The sequence below is a fragment of the Callorhinus ursinus genome, unplaced genomic scaffold, assembly GCF_003265705.2.
Source record: "Callorhinus ursinus isolate GAN/ISIS: 27379988/994484 unplaced genomic scaffold, GSC_fseal_2.0 scaffold8, whole genome shotgun sequence".
Classification (NCBI taxonomy): domain Eukaryota; kingdom Metazoa; phylum Chordata; class Mammalia; order Carnivora; family Otariidae; genus Callorhinus; species Callorhinus ursinus.
Genome location: NW_027397070.1, coordinates 46,665,723 through 46,687,921, shown reverse-complemented (window position 1 = coordinate 46,687,921; position 22,199 = coordinate 46,665,723). Strand labels below are relative to the sequence as shown.

The window sequence follows — 22,199 nt, the reverse complement described above, 5'->3', positions numbered from 1 at the left end:
ATCTTAGATCATTAAAATTGTGTAAAGCTATCTGCCTTGTATTTAATTCAGCAATCATTAGTTCATGTAAGTGATTAAGAGAAGACTATCCTCGGCAAGGTACAAGAGTAAGAACCCTTGTCCACTCATTACCCAGTATTATGAGCAAATCTGAATACAAATGAACTGCCTTCCTAACCAAACTGTGAATGCCTTCAGAATTTAAGCCATAACTGAGACATTCTGGCATAAGCAACAGTGAACAAACATCTAACTGTCAGGCACTATGTTGGTGCTGGAAATAAATGGATACTTGACTCAAGGAGTTCACAGTCCACGGGTAGAGTGAGGCAAGTAAATCAACAATTAGCACACAATTTGATAAAATGGGACATGTTGGCCTTGTTCACTGAGGTATCCCCGAGTGTCTGACTCACTGAAGGATCTCAACACATAATTAGTGAAGCACTCCCTGCCCCCTAGGGCAGGAAAAATACGAATTAGTAAAGCAAAAACTGACAGGAAAGGGATTCCAGACAAAGAGAAGAGCATGTGGCAAGGCTGGAGGAAAGGATAAAGGAAGGAAGAGGCACCAACAGATGAGATAAGGAAGAAGACAGCACAGTGGCAAGGTTGTAAAATTTAAGGAACTCATTACTGCAAGGCTCATGCCTGCACATACATATGCAGTTTCCTGAAAGGGGAGGGCGCTTTGCTTTCAGATGAAACTGCTGATCAACAGCCAAAGGTCATCATTTTATTTTTATTTGGGGGGTGAAAATGTTAAAGCAATTGAAATATACTTTCAACACTACATGTAAATGGCAATTATTTGTCAATACTGCACTTTCAAATTTTCAAAGCTCAAGGATGTAACAAAATGTTAGACTATCAAAACCTTCTGTATTTATAAAAGTAAAGAATTTTTAAGCCTTTGGAAGAAATATATTAAGAGATACTCAATTTAAAAGTGTGCACAAAAATAAGTCATGTTTACATCAATACAATGAAATGCTATGACTTCTTTAACATATAAAAACATTTGAAATAAAGTACAAACATAGCATATATCCACTAAATACAATCACATAAAAACACATGCATTGCCCGTTGATTAGATGAAAAGAAAAACAAATGTCTGGTGTTTAAATATTTAGAAAATTTTTGTACAGTTAGGCATTTCAGAAACTTCTAAAAAATAAAAACCCTAAAACTAGGTATGAAACCATTAGAGGTATGTATAAAACTTTTAAGATTTGACATAAAAAAACAGACTCCAAATTGGGTATAAAAACTTAAGAGGTATGCAGAAATACAAATGCCCTTAAACAAGATAACATCTTATTGTCACAACAGTTACCAACCAGACTCAAATCAGCTGACCACGGGAATTACAAAATATTAAATTCTGCAATCAAATTCCTGCCCTTTTCATTTTCATGTGAGATAATTTTTCTAATTATTTTCTAATATGTATAACCAAGATCCTAAAATCAAAATTCCCCCAAGAATAATCTCTATAAATAGAAACAACCATGATATATGAAAGCATAGAGTAAAATTATAGTGTTTATAATCCCTTGCTAATCCTAATAAGACAGGTACAGAATGGAAGAAGTCCACAATTTCAATCTGAAAACCAATCAAAAAGTATGTGTGACGGATCAGAAGCCAAGATATTACAAAGATGTCAATTCTTCTGCAAAATGGTCAACAGATTCTATGCAATGCTCATCAAAATTCCAGCAGGTTTCCGAAAACTGACAAGCTGATTCTAAGCATCACATGGGAAACACAGAAGACCAAGAATAGTCAAGCCTAGATCAGGGGTCAGTAAACTATGTCCCATGGGCCAAATCCAGCTAAGAGTGATTTTTTACATTTTTAAAGGTGAAAAATAAAAGGAAGAAAGAAAAATATTTGACAGAAAGCAAACTTGGCCTGCAAAACCTAAAAATATTTACCATCTGGCCCTTCACAGAGAAAGTTTGCCAACCTCTGATCTAGAAACACAGAACTGGAGGACTTACACTAAGAGATATCAGGATTTATTACAAAGCTACAGTAATTATAACAGGACACTGGTGCAAAGATGGACAGATAGAGTCTAGAAACAAATTCACACATATAGTCATTTGACTCATGATGAAGGAGATACTACCAAAGTAGTAAGGAAAAGATGACTTTTTCAATAAATGGTGCTGGGCTCAACTAGTTAGCCATATGAAAAATAATAAACCATGACCCCCTACCTCATACCATACATTAACAATCAATACTATATAGATTGTTGACCTAAAAATAAAAGGTCAAACAATAAAAGACAGAAGATAAAATAGGATAATGTATTTATGGCCTTGGGGTAAACAAAGATTTCTTAAACGACACAAAAAAGCACTAACCATGAAGGAACTGATCAATAAATTAGACTACTAAATTAAAATCAATAATTTCTATTAATGAATAACTTCCATTAATCTTTGGGGTTCCTCTGGGTTCATTGGATCCTAATTTTAGAACTGTTTTGTTTTGTTTTTTTTAGACAATCTATTATACTCACACTATAGTATAAAGACAATGGCTAAAATCAACAACACAACAAACAACAGCTGTTGGTGAGGATGTGGCGAAAGGAGAACCCTCTTGCACTGTTAGTGTTGGAATGCAAACTGGTATAGCCACTACGAAAACAGTATGGATGTTCCTCAAAAAGCTAAAAAGAGAACTACCCTTTGATCCATCAATTGCACTACTAGGTATTTACCCAAAGAATACAAAAGTACTAATTCAAAAGGATACATGCCCCTCAATGTTTACAGCGGCATTGTCTACAATAACCAAATTATGGAAACAGCCCAAGTGCCCATCAACTGATGAATGGATAAAGATGTGTGTGTGTTTGTATATATACATACACATACATACGTGTGTGATGGAATATTACTCAGCCATAAAAAAGAATGAAATCTTGTCATTAGCAACAATGTGGATGAAGCTAGAGAGTATCATGCTAAGCAAAATGTCAGAGAAAGACAAATACCATATGATTTCATTCATATGTGGAATTTAAGAAACAAAACAAATGAGTAAAGGGAAAAAAACAGACAAACCAAGAAAGACTTTTTTTTTTTAAGTAGGCTCTATGCCCAACATGGGGCTTGAACTCTTGACCCTGAGATCAAGAGTCCCATGCTCTACCGGCTGAGCCAGCCAGATGCCCCCCTACAACAAACAGTTCCTAACTATAGAGAAAAAACTGATGGTTACCAGAGGGGAGGTGGATGGTGGGGGATGGGAGGGATGGGTTAAATAGGTGATAGGGATTAGGAAGTGCACTTGCTGTGATGAGCACGGGGTGTTGCATGGAAGTGTTGAATCACTGTATTGTAACACCTGAAACTAATATTACACTGTATGTTAACTGGAATTTAAATAAACACTTAAACAAAAATAAACAGTTCTATTTTGAGGATTGCTATTTCAGGACTTTTTTCTTATAGGCTTTCCCAAGAACAAAGAGAAAATTTACCTCTTTAAAAAAAAGAGAGAGAGAGAGAGAGAGAATAAAACTTACATTATCATGGAATTACTACATGGGTCCATTAGATCCTTTCATAAATTTAAGATACATTATGAGATCCTAAGTGACTTTTTTTCTGTATCCTAAAACATTCTGCAATTTCCTTATCCTAGAATTAATTACTCACTCAACATTACTTATCAATCATCCCCAACTATGCCAAAGAAGATTAAAACACAAACATAAGGAAGGAATGATGGATTTGCCTAAAGGATGAAGCAAAGGTAGAAACAGCTGTCACCTTACCCTGCTTTGTGGTGCCCAAAACATTACAGCCTACTTTTAGGCTTCACTGAACACAATTGAGAATTTAGAAATTTTCATTTCCTGACTAGAATGGCAAAGAAAAATGAGAGAGAAAGCTGTGTCAAAATAAAAAAATAAACACAGAGAAAGAAGCACTCTAGTCTCTAATAAACATGTGAAACTGATCATATCAGTAAAATCTCCAACTGTAAGTCCTCAGATGACAGTACCCTAGATTAATATTCTCAAGATTCGATGAGTGAACAATATATTTCTAAGGACAGAAAGGAAATGTACTCCCCACTTAGTTATTAAACTGTAAGAATGTCATTACATAATATTTTGTGCCAAGAAGTTGGACCATTCTGCTTTGCCAGAAGAATGTGTGACAGGATTATTTCATCTTTTATGTTTACGTTTATGTGCCAAAATTTACTTGATGCAGAGTTTTGCTCTTGTAAAATTTTTATAAAAATTTCTAATAAATTCTTTTTCACTATCCCTTTATTGTTACTTCTGTAAATTATTTGTAAAATTACTTTAAAATGTGAAAAGTAAAAAGGATCTGCTGGATCTATATGGTACTTTTTTGGTATAGCGAGGATAAGAAAGACAAAGGGCTATAGAGTAAGAAATAGTTGAGACAATCTAGACAGAATGATATCTAGTATGCATAATGAACTCCTACAAATCAATAAGAAAAATACATAACCCAACAGAAAAACTGGGAAAAACTTCAATCAGCATTTCATAAAAAAGGAAATTCAATTTAATAATAACCAAATGGAAAGAGAAGTTAACCTCATTTGTCATCAGGGAAATACAAAATAAAGCCATGCTGCAATACCACTAGACATCCACCAAGATTGCTAAAATTTGAAAATTTAACAATACCAAGTATTGAGGAGGATACAAAAAAACTGCTGGCGAGAATGTAAATGGACATAATCACTTTGGAAAACTGTTTGACAACATCAAAGTAGAACCATACATACCCCCCAATCAAGCAATTCCAATTGTTGGTATATTTATAAACAAAATTAAACACGTACACACACACACACCCTAAAGGGACACATACAGCGCCAAAAGACACAAAGCAGTGTTCTTCATAATAACAAAAAAACTTAAATGACCATCAACAGTAGACTAGATAAACAGATTGGGGTATATTCACACAATAAAATACTGTAGAGAAATGGGAATGAACAAACTGCAGTTACACACACCATGGATGAATCTCACAGTAACATAATGTCAAGTGAAAGATGCCAGACTCAAAAGAGTACATGCAGTAGGATTCCATTTATATAAACTTCAGAAACAGGCAAAACTAATCTATGGTATAAAAAGTCAGTATAGTGGTTATCTTTGGGGTGAGGGAAAATGGGAAGGGGCCTGAGGAGGACTTCTCAGACCCTAGTAATCTTTATGTCTTGATCTCAGTAGTGATAACATGAGTGTGTTTACTTTGTGAAAATTCACTAAGCTATACACTCAGGATTGTGCACATCTCTGTATGTTACCCTTTAATAAATTTTATGATTGAAAAATAAAAGGTTCTGGGAAACCAACATCCACTGACTTAACAGTTTTTTAGAGCAGTGGTAGTCTTCTAGAAGACCTGATGAATCAAATGATACACATACATACACACAATTTCAAAACAGCTGCCCCATATGCTCCACAGTGTGGTATTTACACATGATGCAGTTCTATCACTTGGCTTTTTGGAAACCTTCACAGTTTTTAGAAAGCAGCCTAAATTTGGATTTTGCAAAAACTCAAAGTAATTTACATTATTTTAATAGTGCATTATTGGTAAGTCAGTTATTTGTGTTCTCCATTCTTGTTTTTCTACCCAGCTTTGTTTAAAAAAACAAAACAAAACAGAGTGGCCTACTGTATCAGTTACATGTTTATAGCAAACTCTGAAATCAACTAGTAAGAAAAATTAACAAGTTTCCTTGACAGTGTGGATTATTCCTACCTCAAGTCTCTTTCACTCACTTACCAGCTTCTGATTTTTTTTTTTTTTTAACCCAGTTACACAGGAGGAAAAATAACCACGCCTGGGCAATAGTCACAAACTATACTCTATATGAGCTAAGTGAGCAAAAGAAGTAGAAGGGTAACAGAAATGGAAATGACATAAGCTAGATTGGGGAGAGGGCAGAGAATGTGAGCAGGATCCAATTCAAAAACAAAAAAAGCCATCCTTATCAAAGTTACAGGTGAAAAAGCTAGAGAGGAACATCTTATATCTCAAAGCAATATAATCAACATTTATTAAGATTTCAGCAAACTAGAACGCTGGCCCAAACCTAATTTAGATGAAATGTAAAATAAAGTCTTAGAAAAAGAGAAAAACAAAACAAAACAAAAAACACCTACACAAGTTCGGGATGAGAGAGACTTGGCTTAATTACAGCTAATGTGAAAAAGACCAGGGAAGCCAAACTGATTTTAAGCTCAACATGAGTCAACACTGTGACGGAGCCGACCAAAAAAGCAATTTGTTCAGCTATACACGTACATTATTTATAACAAAGTTGGTAACAGGTTCTATGGTTCCTTGCATCTGAAGGAGACTGACAAATCCAAGGCCCTTCACAAGACAAGGAGCAATGTAGCAGGAGGAGGCTAGAACCAATGTTAGTGTGAAAAGAAAAGAAGAATCTGAGTTTCAGTGATGGCAGAGAAGAGCAGGTAAGGCAGGATGGGGGAGACAAGAGGGCGCTGTTTAAAAAACTGCAGGGACGCGCTATAGAAGGGGGATAGGATAATTCATTATGTGTTACACCACAGAGGCAGATCTAGAATTGACAGGCAGAAGTGATAGCAACACATTTAGGTTCAACATAAATAAACTTTCCAGAAAACTGTCAACACCTTACGTGGTGGTATTCCTTATCACAGTGCCAATGTTAAGCAGAGGCCATCAACCACTTGTCAGAGGAAGTAAAATGAACTCAAAAGTGGATCAGGGGCACCTGGGTGGTGCAGTCAGTTGAGTGTCTGACTCTTGGTTTCGGCTCAGGTCATGATCTCAGGGTCGTGAGGTCAAGCCCCACACTGGGCTCCACGCTCAAGTGCAGAGTCTGCTTGGGACTCTCCCTCCCTCTCCCTCTACACCTCCCACCCCCACCGGTCGCACATGCTTGTTCTCCCTCTCTCAAAACAAATAAATCTTAAAAAAAAAAAAGAAAAAGTGGATCAGAAGGCCTTGGATTTAATTCCATCTCACCTCATTTACTAGCAATGTCATCTAGGGGAATTTATTTAGAACCTCTCCAAATCTCAGCTTCCCTTATATGTTTACTTCATGAGATCATGGAGAAATAATAAGGTAACATGTGCAAGACCCAGGATGATACACTAAAATGCAACACAAACATGAGCTGCTATAGAGGGGCTATTGCACTAGATAATTGCTAAGATCCTCCTAACAGTGAAATTATTAACTGTACCTTAAGGTAAGAAAAAACTTAAAATAGGTCCTAAATTTAAAAGATTGGGTAGGCAAAGATAGTAAACATTAATATGATAGAAAAAAAGGGAGCAGAAGATCTGTTTCACAAGGTGTTAAGAATGTACTTTTCTGATAGCAAATTAGTCACCAGATCTAAAAGGCAATGCTTAATCCAAGAGATAAGTAGGAATTCTAATAAAAAAGTTACACATATCAAATAAATCAAGACTACAAAATGCACTTGTAATCACTGACAGTATGAATATCACTGAATCATGGCATTAAACAGAGTGCTTTTGCTCTGGGAACCCCCTGGATTCTGCTCCCACCGGGTGTGGATTCAGGCTCTACTCTTCCAGTTACATGATGCTGAGCAAGTTACTCAAACCTCTCACCCCCAGTCTGTAAAGGGTAAATGTAGGGTATGAACCTGCCTCGTTCACATGCCACCTCCTTCACAGGTGCTGAGAAGACTCTATGAGATAACATATGTAAAGCCTCTGGCAAGGCTTCTGGCACCCAGAGGAACTCATGTTAATCATATGTTGCCACAGAGGCAGATCTAGAATCAACAGGTAGAAATTACAGCAATATATTTAAGTTCAATGCAAGAAATAAACTTTCTAGAGAACTGTCAACACCTTATAAGATGGTGGAGTTTTGTGCCACGTTGTTTTAAGAGTTATAAATTTGGGGAACAAATAAAAGATATATTTTGTTTCCAAAAGTCAAAATTAAGGTTAAATTAAAAATGATAATATAGATACATTGACACTGAGATGGAAAACTAACCAATGTACTGACGGGTGGAAAAAGCAAGTTTACAAGACAATATGCTCAGTATGATCCCATTTTTTTATGACATATATTTGTAAAATTATTATCTCTAGATTGTGGAATTAGGTGACTTTCACTTTTTAAATATTTTCTATACTATCTAAATTTAGTATAAGGCATATGTATTTCTATCACAATTTCCAACTGGAAAAAAACATGGTAAGGTTTCTCTATAGGAAAATTAACATTTAGGTCAACGTGGCGGGGAAATACATACTTTTACAAACTTGGAAAAGTGAATTTAACACTTTTTAAAAAGCAAAGCAAAAAAAACAAAAAACAAAAAAAACAAAAACCTTAGACTACCAGTAAATTTTTCTGTGTGCTTTTCTAAAAAAATGTGGTTGAGACAAAAGGAAAACATTTCCCAAATTGAGGGAGATATACAGGAAATAAGCTCCATGGTGGCGGGGATTTTGTCTGCTCTGTTATATTCACTGCTATAAGCACAGAACAGGAATAAATATTTGCTGACCAAATGGATAGAAGTCCTATTTACCCTTATACTAAATTTTGTTGCCTATTTCACTAGAATATTGGCTTATTCATCTTTATCTCCAACAGTCTGTGTATTATCTAACAAAGAGAAGTTACCAATTCAGTTATCTGTCTAAGAAAAAAACCAAAAAAGATAAAGTTAATAAGTATTATTTTTGAAGCTAAAAAGTCAATAAGAAATTGATAAACATTACTCCAAAACAAGACATTCATCCTGGACTATAATCTCTACATGTAGCATAAAAGCAGTGACATCAAAGATATGGGGACGTTACCATTTCTAGATTTTATTATGTTGAGTCTAATAAGTGAACAATACTAACATTATTAACTGTAAACCAGGATTGTATACAAAAGTACAAAGAGAATATAAAAATCATATAAATAAAGCTTTTTATACCATCAAGGCCTACTGAGCAAAAAAGCCAAACCAAACCAACCAACCAAACAAAGGCAGACCTACCTTGGGCCTCTTGGGCCTTCCAAGTAACTGCTTCTAGGAGGATCTGGAAGCAGTCCACCTGACCTCACTGGCATGTCCTTGACTCCAGTGATTGGCTGAGATGGAGCAGCTGAAGACTCCCCAAGTCCTTGCTCAGATGAGAATGAACTATATGGCAGAGTAGACTTGCTCAGAGGGGCTTTAGAATTCACTTGTTCGGATGGGCTAACAGCTGATTGCAATGGAGGATGGTAGGTTGAGGGTGGGCCTGAACCAAAAGACACAGGAGTGGGAAGCAGTGCTGGTCTAGGTTTCTCTGGAACCTGTGAACTCTGAGAACTGGAGGCTGGTGGGATTGGGGCTGTTGCTAACTGAGGAGGTATCCCTTGAGGAACCCCCGGGGGAGGTAATCCTGGAGGAGGTGTGGCTAAAGACAATGGTGGGAGGGGCAGGACAGGCGGAGGTGCCGTTGAGGAGAGAGCCGGTGGGGGAAGAACGGGCGGTGGCCCTGCAGAAGAGAGGGAAGGTGGGGGAAGAACGGGCGGTGGCCCTGTAGAGGAGAGAGATGGAGGCATCACAGGTGGGGGCACAGAGGTTGGCAGAGAAGGTGGCATCACAGGTGGGGGCATGCCAGGCGGTGGCACTGAAGCAGGCAGGGCAGGGGGCATCACTGGTGGGGGCAATGATGGAGGCAATACCGGAGGGGGCATTGTTGGTAGAGGTGGAGGCATCTGAGAATACGGAACAAAAGGAGGTGGCATTGACATGTTCCCCATATACTGGTTCTTCATGTTCTGAAATGAATTGACTTTCTCCTGGAGATAGGTCTGAGTCGCTTTCATATGTCCCTGCCATGTTTTCCACTGCTTCTCATACTCCTGAAGCTGATCTTTATGAGGATAAGAATGGAGCTGCTCCTCCCACAGCTGAAACTCCCGCTCCCATTCTTGGTAGAGATGTTGAAACTGTTGCTGCTGCATCTCATAATGCCGCAGCTGCACGTCTACAGACATGGTCTACGAACAAAGGGGTGACAATTATTTCAAGACATTCATGTAAGAGAATTAATCATAAGTTAAAATATTAATGAATCAAGGGCATCTGTAGGCTTAGGAAATTAAAACGCTAAAGACTTTGGGAGGCTAGTAAGGATAAACTTGTTACATCTCCTTAATGATGATCATTCTTTCTTCCTTTGACTCATTTCTATAAGTTACCACAGAGTTGGAGAAACCAAGTAAACACTAAAGCAAAACCTATCTCAGCAGTAACTGCTTTTCAAGTTTTTCATATTCCATGGATCACTTTAAGAATTTGAAGAATGACCTATTACTATAGACATACAGACACAAGTTTGTGTCTTCAAGATACAAGAAGAACAAGTATCTTTTGTGGTGTATTTCCTTAGGTTTCTGTGGTGGTTGCTGTGATCTTTTTGGTGGATATTTGCTTGTCTGTCACTGAAGTGATTTGTAGGCAACTTGAAACTACATGATAAGAATCTCTGGTTCTTAAAACCCTTAGCAATGGTCCTCTAACTCGTGCCTGGGTTGACATGACCAGAAAATCCCACTATACCTGCCCCATCCCAAGAGCATTTTCATAAAGCTGTACTTCCCAAATCCCTGGTGATTTGGAACCCCCTTGGAAACATCTAATTTAATTTCGCTCCTTCCTCACATTTCAATCTCTTTCAGGAATAACAACTCCTTGAAGTGACTTGGGGCAAAGTCCCATGTGTGAGCTGAGGAAGCACTTGCCTGCATATGTGGCGGCTGCTGTATAATCTGCTGGTACTGCTGGAGGATCTGCTGTAGCTGAGTGTGCTTCTGCATTATGCCCTGATACTGGAAGCCAACTCGGTGCTGCTGGTGCTGCTGCCAGTGTGCTGCCGCAGCCTGCAACTGTTTCAACCTAGCATCTTCTTCTGGGTCTTCGGACTAAAGATCAAAGAGGGAATACACTTTTATGTAAGTAATAAAACAGCAACCAACTTAACAAAAAACTTGAACATTTTATTAAGTATTGTATTATAAAGTCCGGCACGTCTACAACTCTGGCTGACTGAGAAAAATTATTTTATGTTTAGATAAAATATCTGGCTCTACTTACACTGTGGATCATGAATACTTATACAAAGGAGTTATAAATTCCATAGTCTTCATTGGAATAATCATCTCACTGTTCCTAAACAGGGCAATCATTTCCCCAAAAAAGTCAGTTTACAGCTACATCCTTTGCACTCTATGAGAAATCTTTTTCTTTTTCACATTAGCCACTTTTAACCAATAGACTACAATGTCATTATTATGGCTCAATAAAGTTTCCCTATAGGCTCTTGGGAGAACAGACACCTTTGGACCAAAGTGAGAACTTTCCGAGTATATTCAGTTAGTATGTTAAGTGACAAGGATGATCACACTGAATGCTTCAATAGCTCTATAAGATAGCCACTATTTGAATATACCCATTTTGCAGGTGAGGAAATTGCAGCACACGGAATGGTTAACTAACTTGTGCAGAGTCCCTAACACCAGCAAGTGGCAGTGCCTCGACTACCGCTTGGGCAGTCTGACAACAGAAGCTGAAGCTCTTTACTACTGCCCTGTGCTGCCAATATGAAAACACCCTGGAATCCCTTTAGTGCTTAGAGAGCCTCAATTCCGAAGAGTGTCTAATTCTCCACTCACTTCAACCATCAGAAAAATGCCTTTTCTAAACTCCATCAGGGATTCATTGGATTTTCCCATACCAGAATTTTACATGTACTTACAAAAAAAACTCACATAAAAACATATATCCTTTTTGACAAAGGTATATATATATATAAAAGAATCAGAACAAAAGCTAAACAATTTCTTAAACACCAAGCAATTAATTTTATGGTTACCTGGGGTTCCTCAGGTGGGAGAGGAGGTGGTACCTCCTCATTAGGCGGTGGTAATGGGGGCTCCTCAGATGAAGAGGGTTCTGGTACTTGACTGGTGGCAGGTACTGTAACTTCTTCTTTTACCGGCTCGGGTGCATCCTTTGCTATGACAGGACCTTTTTTGTGTCCTGGCAAATGTACTTTTGTCCTCTGCTGCAAACTAAGCAGGTGCTGTCGATACCAATACTGCTGTTGTTCCTACAACAGAAGGCATTTTTAAGAATTTTAATTGAAAAATCTATGTATCTGCAACTTGGTACTGACAGAGACCTGCATTTGTATTTGTGCTCACATGTCTATATGTAAGAAAAGGTAAAGCTGGACTGAGAAAGGTAAATAAGTAAACAAGATCTTTCAATTCCTCCCCCAAATTTATACGTTTAAGTTAAACCACACATATCAATTCAACATACTTCTCTACTCTTTTAACACACATACTTTTGGAAGTGAGAGCAGTCTTTCTGATAAATGCTCAGAGGAAATCCTTTCAGTATTCACAGCTGCTTGTTTTTAACCTGCTGTAGGCTGGTGTGGATTTATCCGAGGGGTCTTGTAATTAATGAATATAACCAAATAGTTCTGTCTCTTCTCTGCCTTCTCTCTCCTCCAGTGCTCTTCCCTCTTTTAAACACCTGTTGTATGACAGCTATATATACATAAATGAGAATATACTGTGTTTTAGAATACTATTTATTTTAACAAGTCTCAGCTTTGTCTTCCAAATTATACTGCAATTTAACTTTCTGGAAGCTTGTTGTGTGCTTCCACTTTGAAAAAGTTACAGCAATACAAGTCTAATGCAGAAGTAATTAGAAAATACAGCTGATCCTCATTATTCATGGATTCTATATTTGCAAATATGCCTACTTGCTAACGTGTATTTCTAACTCCAAAATCAATACTCAGGAAACTTTGGCTGTCATTTGTGGCCATGTGTAATAGAGCACTGAAAAATCTGAGTTGCCTGACTTGCACATTTCCTGCTGTGGCAGAACAAGGCCATGCTCTGCCTTTTTGTTTAGCTCTCATACTGTAAATAAGTGTCCTTTTCATGGTCTATTTAGGACCACATTTTTCAGATTTCTGTGCTTTTTGTTGGTGACTTTGCTGTTTAAAATGGCTGCAAGCATAGTGTGGTGTGCTGTCTAGTGTTCCTAAGTGCAAGAAAGCCGTGATATGTTTCACACAGAAAATCTGTGTATGAGATACTAATTTCATTCAGACATGTGTTATGCTGTTGGCTGTGAGTTCAATGTTAATGGATCAACAAAATATATTAAATAAGGTGTCATTAAACAGGAACACCTATAAAACAAGGTTATGTATTAACTGGTTGATGAAAATGAGACCAAACCAAAGGCTCACATTTCCCCTGGGAGCAATGGTTTAGTATTCACTAATTCAATGTTCGTGGCAACTTTATGGAACACAAATACCTCAAATAAGAAAACAGACTGTACAAATAAGCAATAACTAATTAATTAAAATCAATAAAAAATCTTACCACTCAGACATAACTGCAGGATCTGCATTTCCCAGTATTCATTACATAACTCCCTATGGTTACAAGGTTGCATAAGGAAAAAAATTCTCCTAACACTAAAATATTCACTCATGTACTACCCTTTATACTTCCATAATTAACAACAGCATGTATTTCTACTACAATTATAAGGATGCAGGATTTTATGAAAGTGATGTCGGAGAACTTTGGAACCCATTACTGATAGCTGAGGATCCAGCAGAAGTTCTGCCAGTTAACAACCAAAACATTTTTTATAACAGGAACTGCAAAAGAGGATGCTATGAATATCAAAGCCTAGGAAAACTGATAAATCTCTACTTTTTTTCAATATATCCAAAACCAAAATAAAAGATGATATACAATATTGCCATATAATTTTGTTGGTATTATGACAAAAATTATAGTACAGAAACCAAATCAACACTATTCTTTGTTCATTCTAAGACTCAGCTATTCCTTACGATTTTGAGCTTTGTTTTTTGAGATTGTGTCCCAAATCAAATTTTTTACTTTTTACAAAAAACTTTTGGTACCTGTGTTAAATGGATTCGTTTTGCTTAGATTCACTGGGATTCACTATCTTTGGGTAACCAGGATTTCCTATATTGTTAATATTTTATTATACATCCTCTCCAGTTTCCCACATGCAAACAAAATGCATAAAATATATACAATATATACTCTTTTCTCACTAAACATAATATTTTATTATGTTTTTTCACTCACAGAATCTAATTTTCTTGGAAGAGAGTTGTCTCCAGCTTTTCTTATATCCTCCCTGGTGCTTAAGCATAGTGCTGGAGCACAGGAGAATGTCAATAAATGGTTATTGATCAATTGAAGACTTCCCTTCCAGGCCACTCATTTCTATGACCTGAAACTTGCTCCAAACTATTGGGAGGAATAAATTCCATCTCACTACCTACATCTTGAAGTCTGGGTCATGACTGGGCTATTGTTTTTAATTACCATGTACATAACCATCAGCTCCAGAGATATAATTATTTTTCCTATTGAACATAAAAAAAAAACCCCAGCACACTGACCATGATAGTTGACAATAATGTACTATTAAAACATTTTCAATTTTCTTCCACTATTTTATGAAAATAGCAACAGGCTTATCTTTCAGCTTAAAAAAACTAATAAACTCAGTCTCTTTCAAGTACAAGTTAAAAGTTTCCCTTGTTTTTAGTTGCTCTGAAAGCATCACTAAAAGATATAAAGCATCTTTCATAATAAACTAGAAGCCATGGCTATAGACATGGAAGACTGTACAGATCTAGATTCTTGATCAATTTGTACATACCCATCTGATTGTCAATGCTTCCCATCTTTGTCTTAGACCTAGTCTAAGGTTAAGAACCTTATTAGGAGCTCGAGTACTTGTTGATTTGCTGACAGTATGCACTGTAGGTCAATTTCTATTTCATATGAACCCAATAAGCAGAAACCAGATCTAGTTCAGTCCTAGGACTAGGCTCCGGCACATTCTTAAAGCTCTACAAATGAGCATCATTCAGACATGTCCTCAGTGACCCGAAGAGAAAAATGATTTATCTCTATTTTAGAAAGGAATAAAACCTGCTTGGACTTCTAATGAAGCCAAAGCCAAACTAGTAGCCAGTTTTTCTGATTGTCCCATCATATCAGACAACTCACATGGGATGTTAGTTCTCAGGTAGAGGAAAGTCATTGCATATGTCACATTCAAAAAGACTGAACAAAGAGAGTTAAAAAGGATGTAAGAACTATTTGTCACAAATATCATTATTGAAAAGATGCTAACTTATTCAGCAAGCATTTACTGACCACTTGCTACCAGTATGGTAATAAACTAGGTACTAAATGATTTTCCACGCAGGGAAATACAAAGCAGAGAATGTGTGAGGTGGGGTGGGGAGGGAGAGAGATAGAGGGAGAGAGAGAGAGATGTTTTAGAGATTAATTTTGGAGGGTTGCCTTTCCTATCCAGGTTATTATAAATGCCTATAACACTAAATGTACTATGTCTTACATCCTAAAGCAAGGGGTAGGGAGAAATCTGGCAAAATAATGGTTTTCCATTTTTAGACTTATTTAAAACATATTTATTTTCAATATTTTTGAGGTTCACATTCTACTCCAGGAATTAAGGTCACCAGATAATCTTAGTTCCATCTAAAAAAAATTAAAATTAAAAAATAAAGTTCCTTTACTTCACCTCTTCCTCCAGCTCCTGCCTTCATTCTCTCTCTCTCTCTCCTTCAGTCAAACTTCTTGAAAGAGTGTCTATACTCACCATCCCCATTTCCTCACCTTCCATCACTCCTCAAATCAATGCAATATGGCTTCAGTCACTATGAAACTGCTCCTGCCAAGGTCAACAATAATCTACATGTCAGTAAATGCAAAAGATAACTCACAGTCTTTATCTTGCTTGACCTCTCACTGGTAGTGACACAGCTGACCACTCCCTCCTAGAAACAGTCTTCTTTGCACTTCTGTGGGACTGCACTGTCCTGACTTTCCATCTACCCATTTGGTCTTTCTTTTCTTGGTTCCCCTAGATACTGAGATTCTGCAGGACTAGGCTCAATGTCCTTTAAACTCTATCTTTACTCTACACACACTCCTCAGGAGACCTCATCTATTTCTGTGCCCCAAATACCATTTTTATGCTGATGACTCACAAGTCTGTCATGTCTCCAAGATCTCACTTCTAGACTCCAAACCTGTATCTAACTTCCATTTGAACATCTCCATTTGGAATCATGTGGCTCAAGGATCTCAAACTCAGTAGGTCTAAAACTAAACTCATCCTTTCACATTGTTCCCAAACCTGTTCTTCCTCCTCTTCCAGGTTTTCCTTTTTTATTAGTAAATGGGACCACCCCCTACCTGGCAAGTCTACTCCAGAAACTCAGGAATCATCCTTGACACCTCCCTCTCCACTACTACTCAATCTCCAATTAGATTCTAGTGCACAAATATTTCTCCGGTCTTTCCACTTCTCTCCATCTCCACTATCACCATCCATCCAAGTCCAAACCACTATTACTATTATCTCTTGCCTGGATTATTCTATTAAGTATTCTCTCTAAATCACCCTTGCTCTTCTCAATTACACTCTCCAGACAGCAAACACAATGAGTTTTCAAAAATGCCAATTTGTCACATTCGACTATATAAAATCCTTCCATGGCTTCCTCCTGCCCGAAAGTCCTCATAGGCCCTCCATGATCTGGTTTGTGTCTACCATTCTCACCTTGAGCTTCCAGTAAGCCTTACTTTGAATGCTATCTGGTTAATTCCCACTCATTCTTCAGGTTTCACTTAATATCACTTACAGAGGGAGGCCTCTTAAATTAGGTTACAGCTCTCAGCTATATCCAATCACTTAAAAAATATTTGTTCTTCACCTACTACAGGCTAGACCCCTGAGCAAGGCACTGTAAATACAATGGTGAGTTTAAAACCAGAAAACAAACAAACAAAAAAATCCCTCATCTTTTCCCACTCCTCATGGAACAATCTAGTCATATTGTATATTTTATAATCCCACAGCACCCTGTACTCCTCTTACTTATTAAATGTCTTGTTCTTCCCATTGAGACAAGTCAATGAGGGCAAGTGCCATGTCTTACTTTCTCCACCATTTCATCTCTGGTACTAAACTAAGCACGGCACTTGGCACATAGTTGCTAGTCAATAACTACTTGAAAATTAAACAAATGACTAAAAATTCTAATCCAAGGTAACAGCTTTACCTTGGATTTGAGAATAAAAGGATAAATAAAGTCACAATTTATGAAAAAAAGGTTAGTATGCACTTTACCTAGCCAGTCCTTTAAACACATAGAAAAGTTAATTCTTCAAAAAGACACATTCCATGAAATTACTAATGCTTTACTCTGAAAACTAGAAATTAAATGGAAGACTATTAAGCATTATCCTATCTTTCCTATACCAACTGTATTTCCAATTAAATAGTCCTAGCTCATGAAAGTTTTTCTTTACAGAGTTCCATATAGTAAATGTAGAAGAAATGGCAGGAAAAAATCACCATGTAATAACCATCAATGAAGAACTAATTTACTTAGGCAAAGACTATCAGTGGATGAATCACCAGATGAAACATTAGAGGCAAAATTGATGGAAAGCTTTACAATAGAGGGACCAGACTGTTAACCCCTGATCTCGGCTCCACGAATAGTGGGACAACCAGGCATTGTATGTCTCCTGATGGGATGCAACTGAAATACATAGCACCACCCTGGTTATGAAGTACACTTGCCAAAAGAGAGGTGAACTTAAATCTAAGCTTTCAGAGTTTACCAGAAATGTGAAAGAGTAGAACAAGTCAAATGATAAGAAACCAAGAGAAAGCAGACAAATCCAGAATGTGGGACATTCTACAGAACAACTGAAATAGATTTCATCAAGTTCAATGGCATGGGGTAGAAAAAGAGAATAGCAGAGACTAATCTATATGAGGAGTTCTCAACTGAGGGTGATTTTAACCCCCAAAGGATATTTGGCAATGTCTGGAAACATTTTTGTTTCCCATTGGAGGCTGCTACCAAAATCTAGTAGTTACTAGTCAGAGATGCTGCTGAACATCCTACAATGCACAGGACTGTCTTCCACAACAAAGAATGATCCTGCTTCACAATGTCTATATTGGATCCTGATCTGAATAAACCATTAAAACATGACTGAGTCCACTGGGGAATTTTAATATGGTTGCTATCAAGGAATTATTTTTAATTCCAATTAGTATGATGAGACAACAGGGGAATTCTGAATGGGTCAGGTATTAGATGATACAAAGAAACCATTGTTACTTTTTGTAGGTGTTATAATGTATTTACCTAAGAAAAGGTCCATTTTTTAAAAAAGATGACTAAGAATGTAGAGATGAAATGACATGAGATCTAAGATTTGCTTTAAAATATTTCAGAAGCAATAAAAAAAAGGCATAGGTGAAGTAAACATGATAAAATCTTGACAGCTGTTGAATCTGAATGATGGGTTTAAAGAAACCATACCATTTTGTCTACTTTTGTGTGTGTTTATAATCTTTTGCCATAAAAATTTGTAATGACATATTCCAAAAATAAAATATGAACCAAAGAATAATAAATTTGCAGAAGGGTTCATTATCAGAGATCGGCACTGGTCTGAAGAAAACCTGTGTGATCTAATAAGCCAAAGTATCCTAAGTCTAGAACATGACCACTCTTGTAGCTTATTCAACAAATCTCTGTGGAGAGCCTACAATTTGCAAGGCACTGTCCTAGGTGCTACAGAGGATAAAAAGATGAATGAGATGGTCCCTGTCTGCAAGGGACTTAAAATCTGAAAAACAGAACCAACCAGATGGGTGAGCTCAGGGATGGCTTCACAGAGACTCTGACAGTTGGGATGTACCTTGAAAACAATACAACTATAAGGCAGGGAGAGAGGGTTGAGAGTTGAGATGAATTCGAGACAGAGGTAAGAAAGCCTGAACAAGCTTACAAGGCCCTTTTGGTCTAGCCCCCACACGTCTCAAGCCTCACCTTCCACTCTTTTTTTCTGGCTCTCACCAAAGAATTGGAGGCAATGAATACTCAAAGCACCGAAAGAAGTTCAATACAGACAAGGGTGCAAAGGCAGAAAAGCAAAACCAGCAAACCAGTGTTCATATATTTGTATTAAAGACGGGTCTGATTCCTCCTCCCCTCCCTCCAAAAACAATTCATTTGTCTCTCAAAAGGCCAGAACAAGTCTAGTAGAGAGGAGGATATGGATGTTATACTTTGGCTTGGACTAACTCCGAGAGTGTTTGACAACAAAAGCACTGGGAATTTCAGAATGGGTTGGGAATGGGGACAGAAATTTCACCTCTATAATAGAGGAATCGGGGGGAAATAACCTGGCGGTGTAAACCAACAGAATCCCTTATTCTCCCATTTTAGTCCAGCATCACAAGTGTTTTCTCCTGATGATGTGCCAAGCACAACATCTTGCTTACTTAAAACAACTTGCTTGTGTTCTTAATTTCTAATGGCAAACCATTAGAGTACCACATCCCTATCTTTTGGAAATCTTTTATATGTAAATCTGAGCTTGTAGACCAAAACTCTCTTTTCATTAGGGAATCTAAGGTAGATTAGTAATTGCTAAAAGTGTCTATTTTAAGAAATCATAACAAGTTATTTATTCCACTTTAGTTCTATCTTCTTTCTTAAGGGAGGAATTCATTTGTTACTGCTATCCTATCCATCTTTGCTCTGTAGGAAGCATCACTTAAAACAGAAGTTTAGAAAAATGGCTCTCTCATGAAGGAAGAGATACCACTAACTTTTTTTCACCTTGGCCAAATTCCAAGGCAGTTACTCTGGAGTGAATGGTAACAATGCAATGCAGCAAACTGGTTATGTCTTAAAACTTTAAGTGATGTGAGAAAAGGACGTATGGGTCCACTCCTTAAAATAACCAAGAGACTCCCAAAAGGGTCAAAGGTGAAAAGACTTCCTATGTACCGCATATGTATCTATATGCATAATTAGGATGCTCCTGATAAGAAAAAGATTTCCATTCTTCATTTGCTAACACTTCGGGAATTCACGAAGCTGACAGCTATCAGTGGCCCCTAAATAACTTTTTAAAGAAGCTAACTGGTCATAACGTTTGTATATATTTCAAGTATCAGCCGTTTGGGAAACTTCTTTTTTATGCTGCCTCTCAAATGGAAATTTGGGTAAAATACAATTTTAAAAAAAACAAAGCGCTTTGCAAAAGCAACAAAATCTAGGAGGTCGGTCAAAGGGAACCAAAGAATATATCTGATTAGTAACTCTTCAGCCACCCCACTACTCTGTGGCGTTCAGAAACATCTTCAAACACTGTTCTTTTAATAATCCACATTTACCAACTTGAAAAGCTAGGATGTCAGACTTCTGACTCTTAAGGAATCCTTTGGAGTGTAAATTAGCTACTCATTGTGTTGGAATTAGCCTAAGCACGGGTTAAAGCCCTGAGGCCTGCTCACTTAGGGCCCTCTAGGTGAAAGATGCGGCTCAGGCTGATGCGTTCTTACCTGTGGAGTCATTGTTGAGGGATCTGGCTCTGGGGCAGCTTGCTGTTCAGCACTCTTGTTCTTGGCCCCACTCTCCAAAGGCTCTTGCTGGACAGTTGTCTTATTCCCAGAAGGGACGGACGGTGGTGGTGGAGCTAGTAGTTGGGATTTAGAATGGCCCTGGGAGGGGCGGGAAGGAGATGCCTGAGAAGGGGGCAAGTAGGACTGGGAATGGCTCAAATAGGATTGCGAGGAGGAGGAAGAGGAAGAATAAGAAGGGGTGGGCGCCAGGTAGGATTGGGAAGGTGGGGACTGAGAAGGGGACGGCTGAGTGGGAGGCAGGTAGGGCTGAGACGAGGCCGGGGGGTAGTACGAGGGTGGCGGCTGAGGTGGGGGCATGTAAGACTGAGACGGGGGCATATAGGACCCCGGCGGTACAGGGGGAGATTCAGGGGGGGAATCCAGCTCCATGGGAACCAAACCAGGAGACCCATCTCGTTGGTGGTGGAGCATCTGGTGTTTGTACTGCTGCTGCTTCTGATAGCTGAGGGCCGGCCCAGGTGGCGGGGGCATCGGTGGCGGCGGTGGCTGCCAGTCCCCGTAGCCGCCCCCCGGCATCACCGGCGGGGGCGGCAGGGGGGGCGGAGGAAGGTGATGGGGCTGGAGCACGCACTGCATTTGCTTCTGGTGCATCTGCTGCAGCTGCTGGAGCTGCGCCAGGTGCTGCTCGCGAAAGCTCATGAAGCCCGAGGAAGAGGGGGCCGCGGGAGTCGTCGAGCTCGAGTACCCGGGCCCCGGCGAGGCCTCAGGAAGCGCCACCGGCGGTGGCGGCGGCGGGACCGGCGGCGGCGGATAGTGGCTGCTCCCGCCATACCGGCCCCAATTCGGGTACATATCGTTGAAGGCGGCGCAGGGCTCGTCCCGGCGCCGTTACTCCTCGCAACCGACCTCCAGGAGCTGCGGCGGCGACGGCGACAGCCGGAACTCGCGGCGCCTACAGGCCCCGGAGCGTGTAAACGGAGCGCGCCACTGCGCCGGCGCTACCGAGCTGGGCCCGCGACTGAGAAGGCGGGGACGGCACTGGAGCGACTACGCCTGCGCAGTAGCCACCGAGAGGAGAACAAAGGCGAGATAGAGCGACCCTTTGCTTGGTGACTCTCGGTTGCCATCTTCCTTCAGGTTCCGATAATGGACGTGCGAGTAGAATGTTCTCATTGAACCGAGGAACCATAGAGTCTCACAGCTGAAAGGGGTGGTAGAGATCCTATCGCTCCACGGGTTCATTTTTGAATGAAAAAAAAAAAAGGTTCCATTCACAATAGCAACAATCTCAACAACAACAAAAAAGCCGTGAAACAAGTAGGAATAACTCTAATAAGAAATATGTAGAATTTATATGAAGGAAACTACAGAACCATACAGAATCATATCCAAGGGGAATAAATTAGACTTGAAATGATGGAGAAATAATGGAGCTTACCATGATCCTGAATGAAAAGGGAAACATTGTAGAGAGATCAGTTCTTCTCAAATTAAATGAATAGATTTAATTCAATTCTAACAAAAATCCAATTGGGAACAAATCTGCGAAGAATAGAAACATTTTGAAGACAGAATGTAAGACTACACCAATTCCTGCAGGTATC

The 22,199-nt window shown here is 38.7% G+C and overlaps 1 protein-coding gene across 2 annotated transcripts in view; it reads right to left on the bottom strand.

Annotated features, from left to right (window-relative positions):
• The window catches only part of YLPM1 (YLP motif containing 1), a 73,678-nt gene extending 52,069 nt beyond the window's left edge, over positions 1-21,609 (bottom strand). The window contains exons 1-4 of one of the 2 annotated variants that reach the window (XR_012379075.1): positions 20,575-21,609; positions 11,945-12,181; positions 10,815-10,994; positions 9,076-10,070 (exon numbers count right to left, since the gene is read on the bottom strand). Coding sequence is in view for 1 of the 2 variants with exons in the window: in XM_025869645.2 (XP_025725430.1) it covers positions 9,076-10,070; positions 10,815-10,994; positions 11,945-12,181; positions 20,575-21,447 (2,285 nt within the window). In the remaining variant the exon portion in view is untranslated. The remainder of the gene's footprint in view (positions 1-9,075; positions 10,071-10,814; positions 10,995-11,944; positions 12,182-20,574) is intronic. The other variant, XM_025869645.2, reaches the window with a different exon arrangement.
• Between the last annotated feature and the right edge of the window lie 590 nt (positions 21,610-22,199).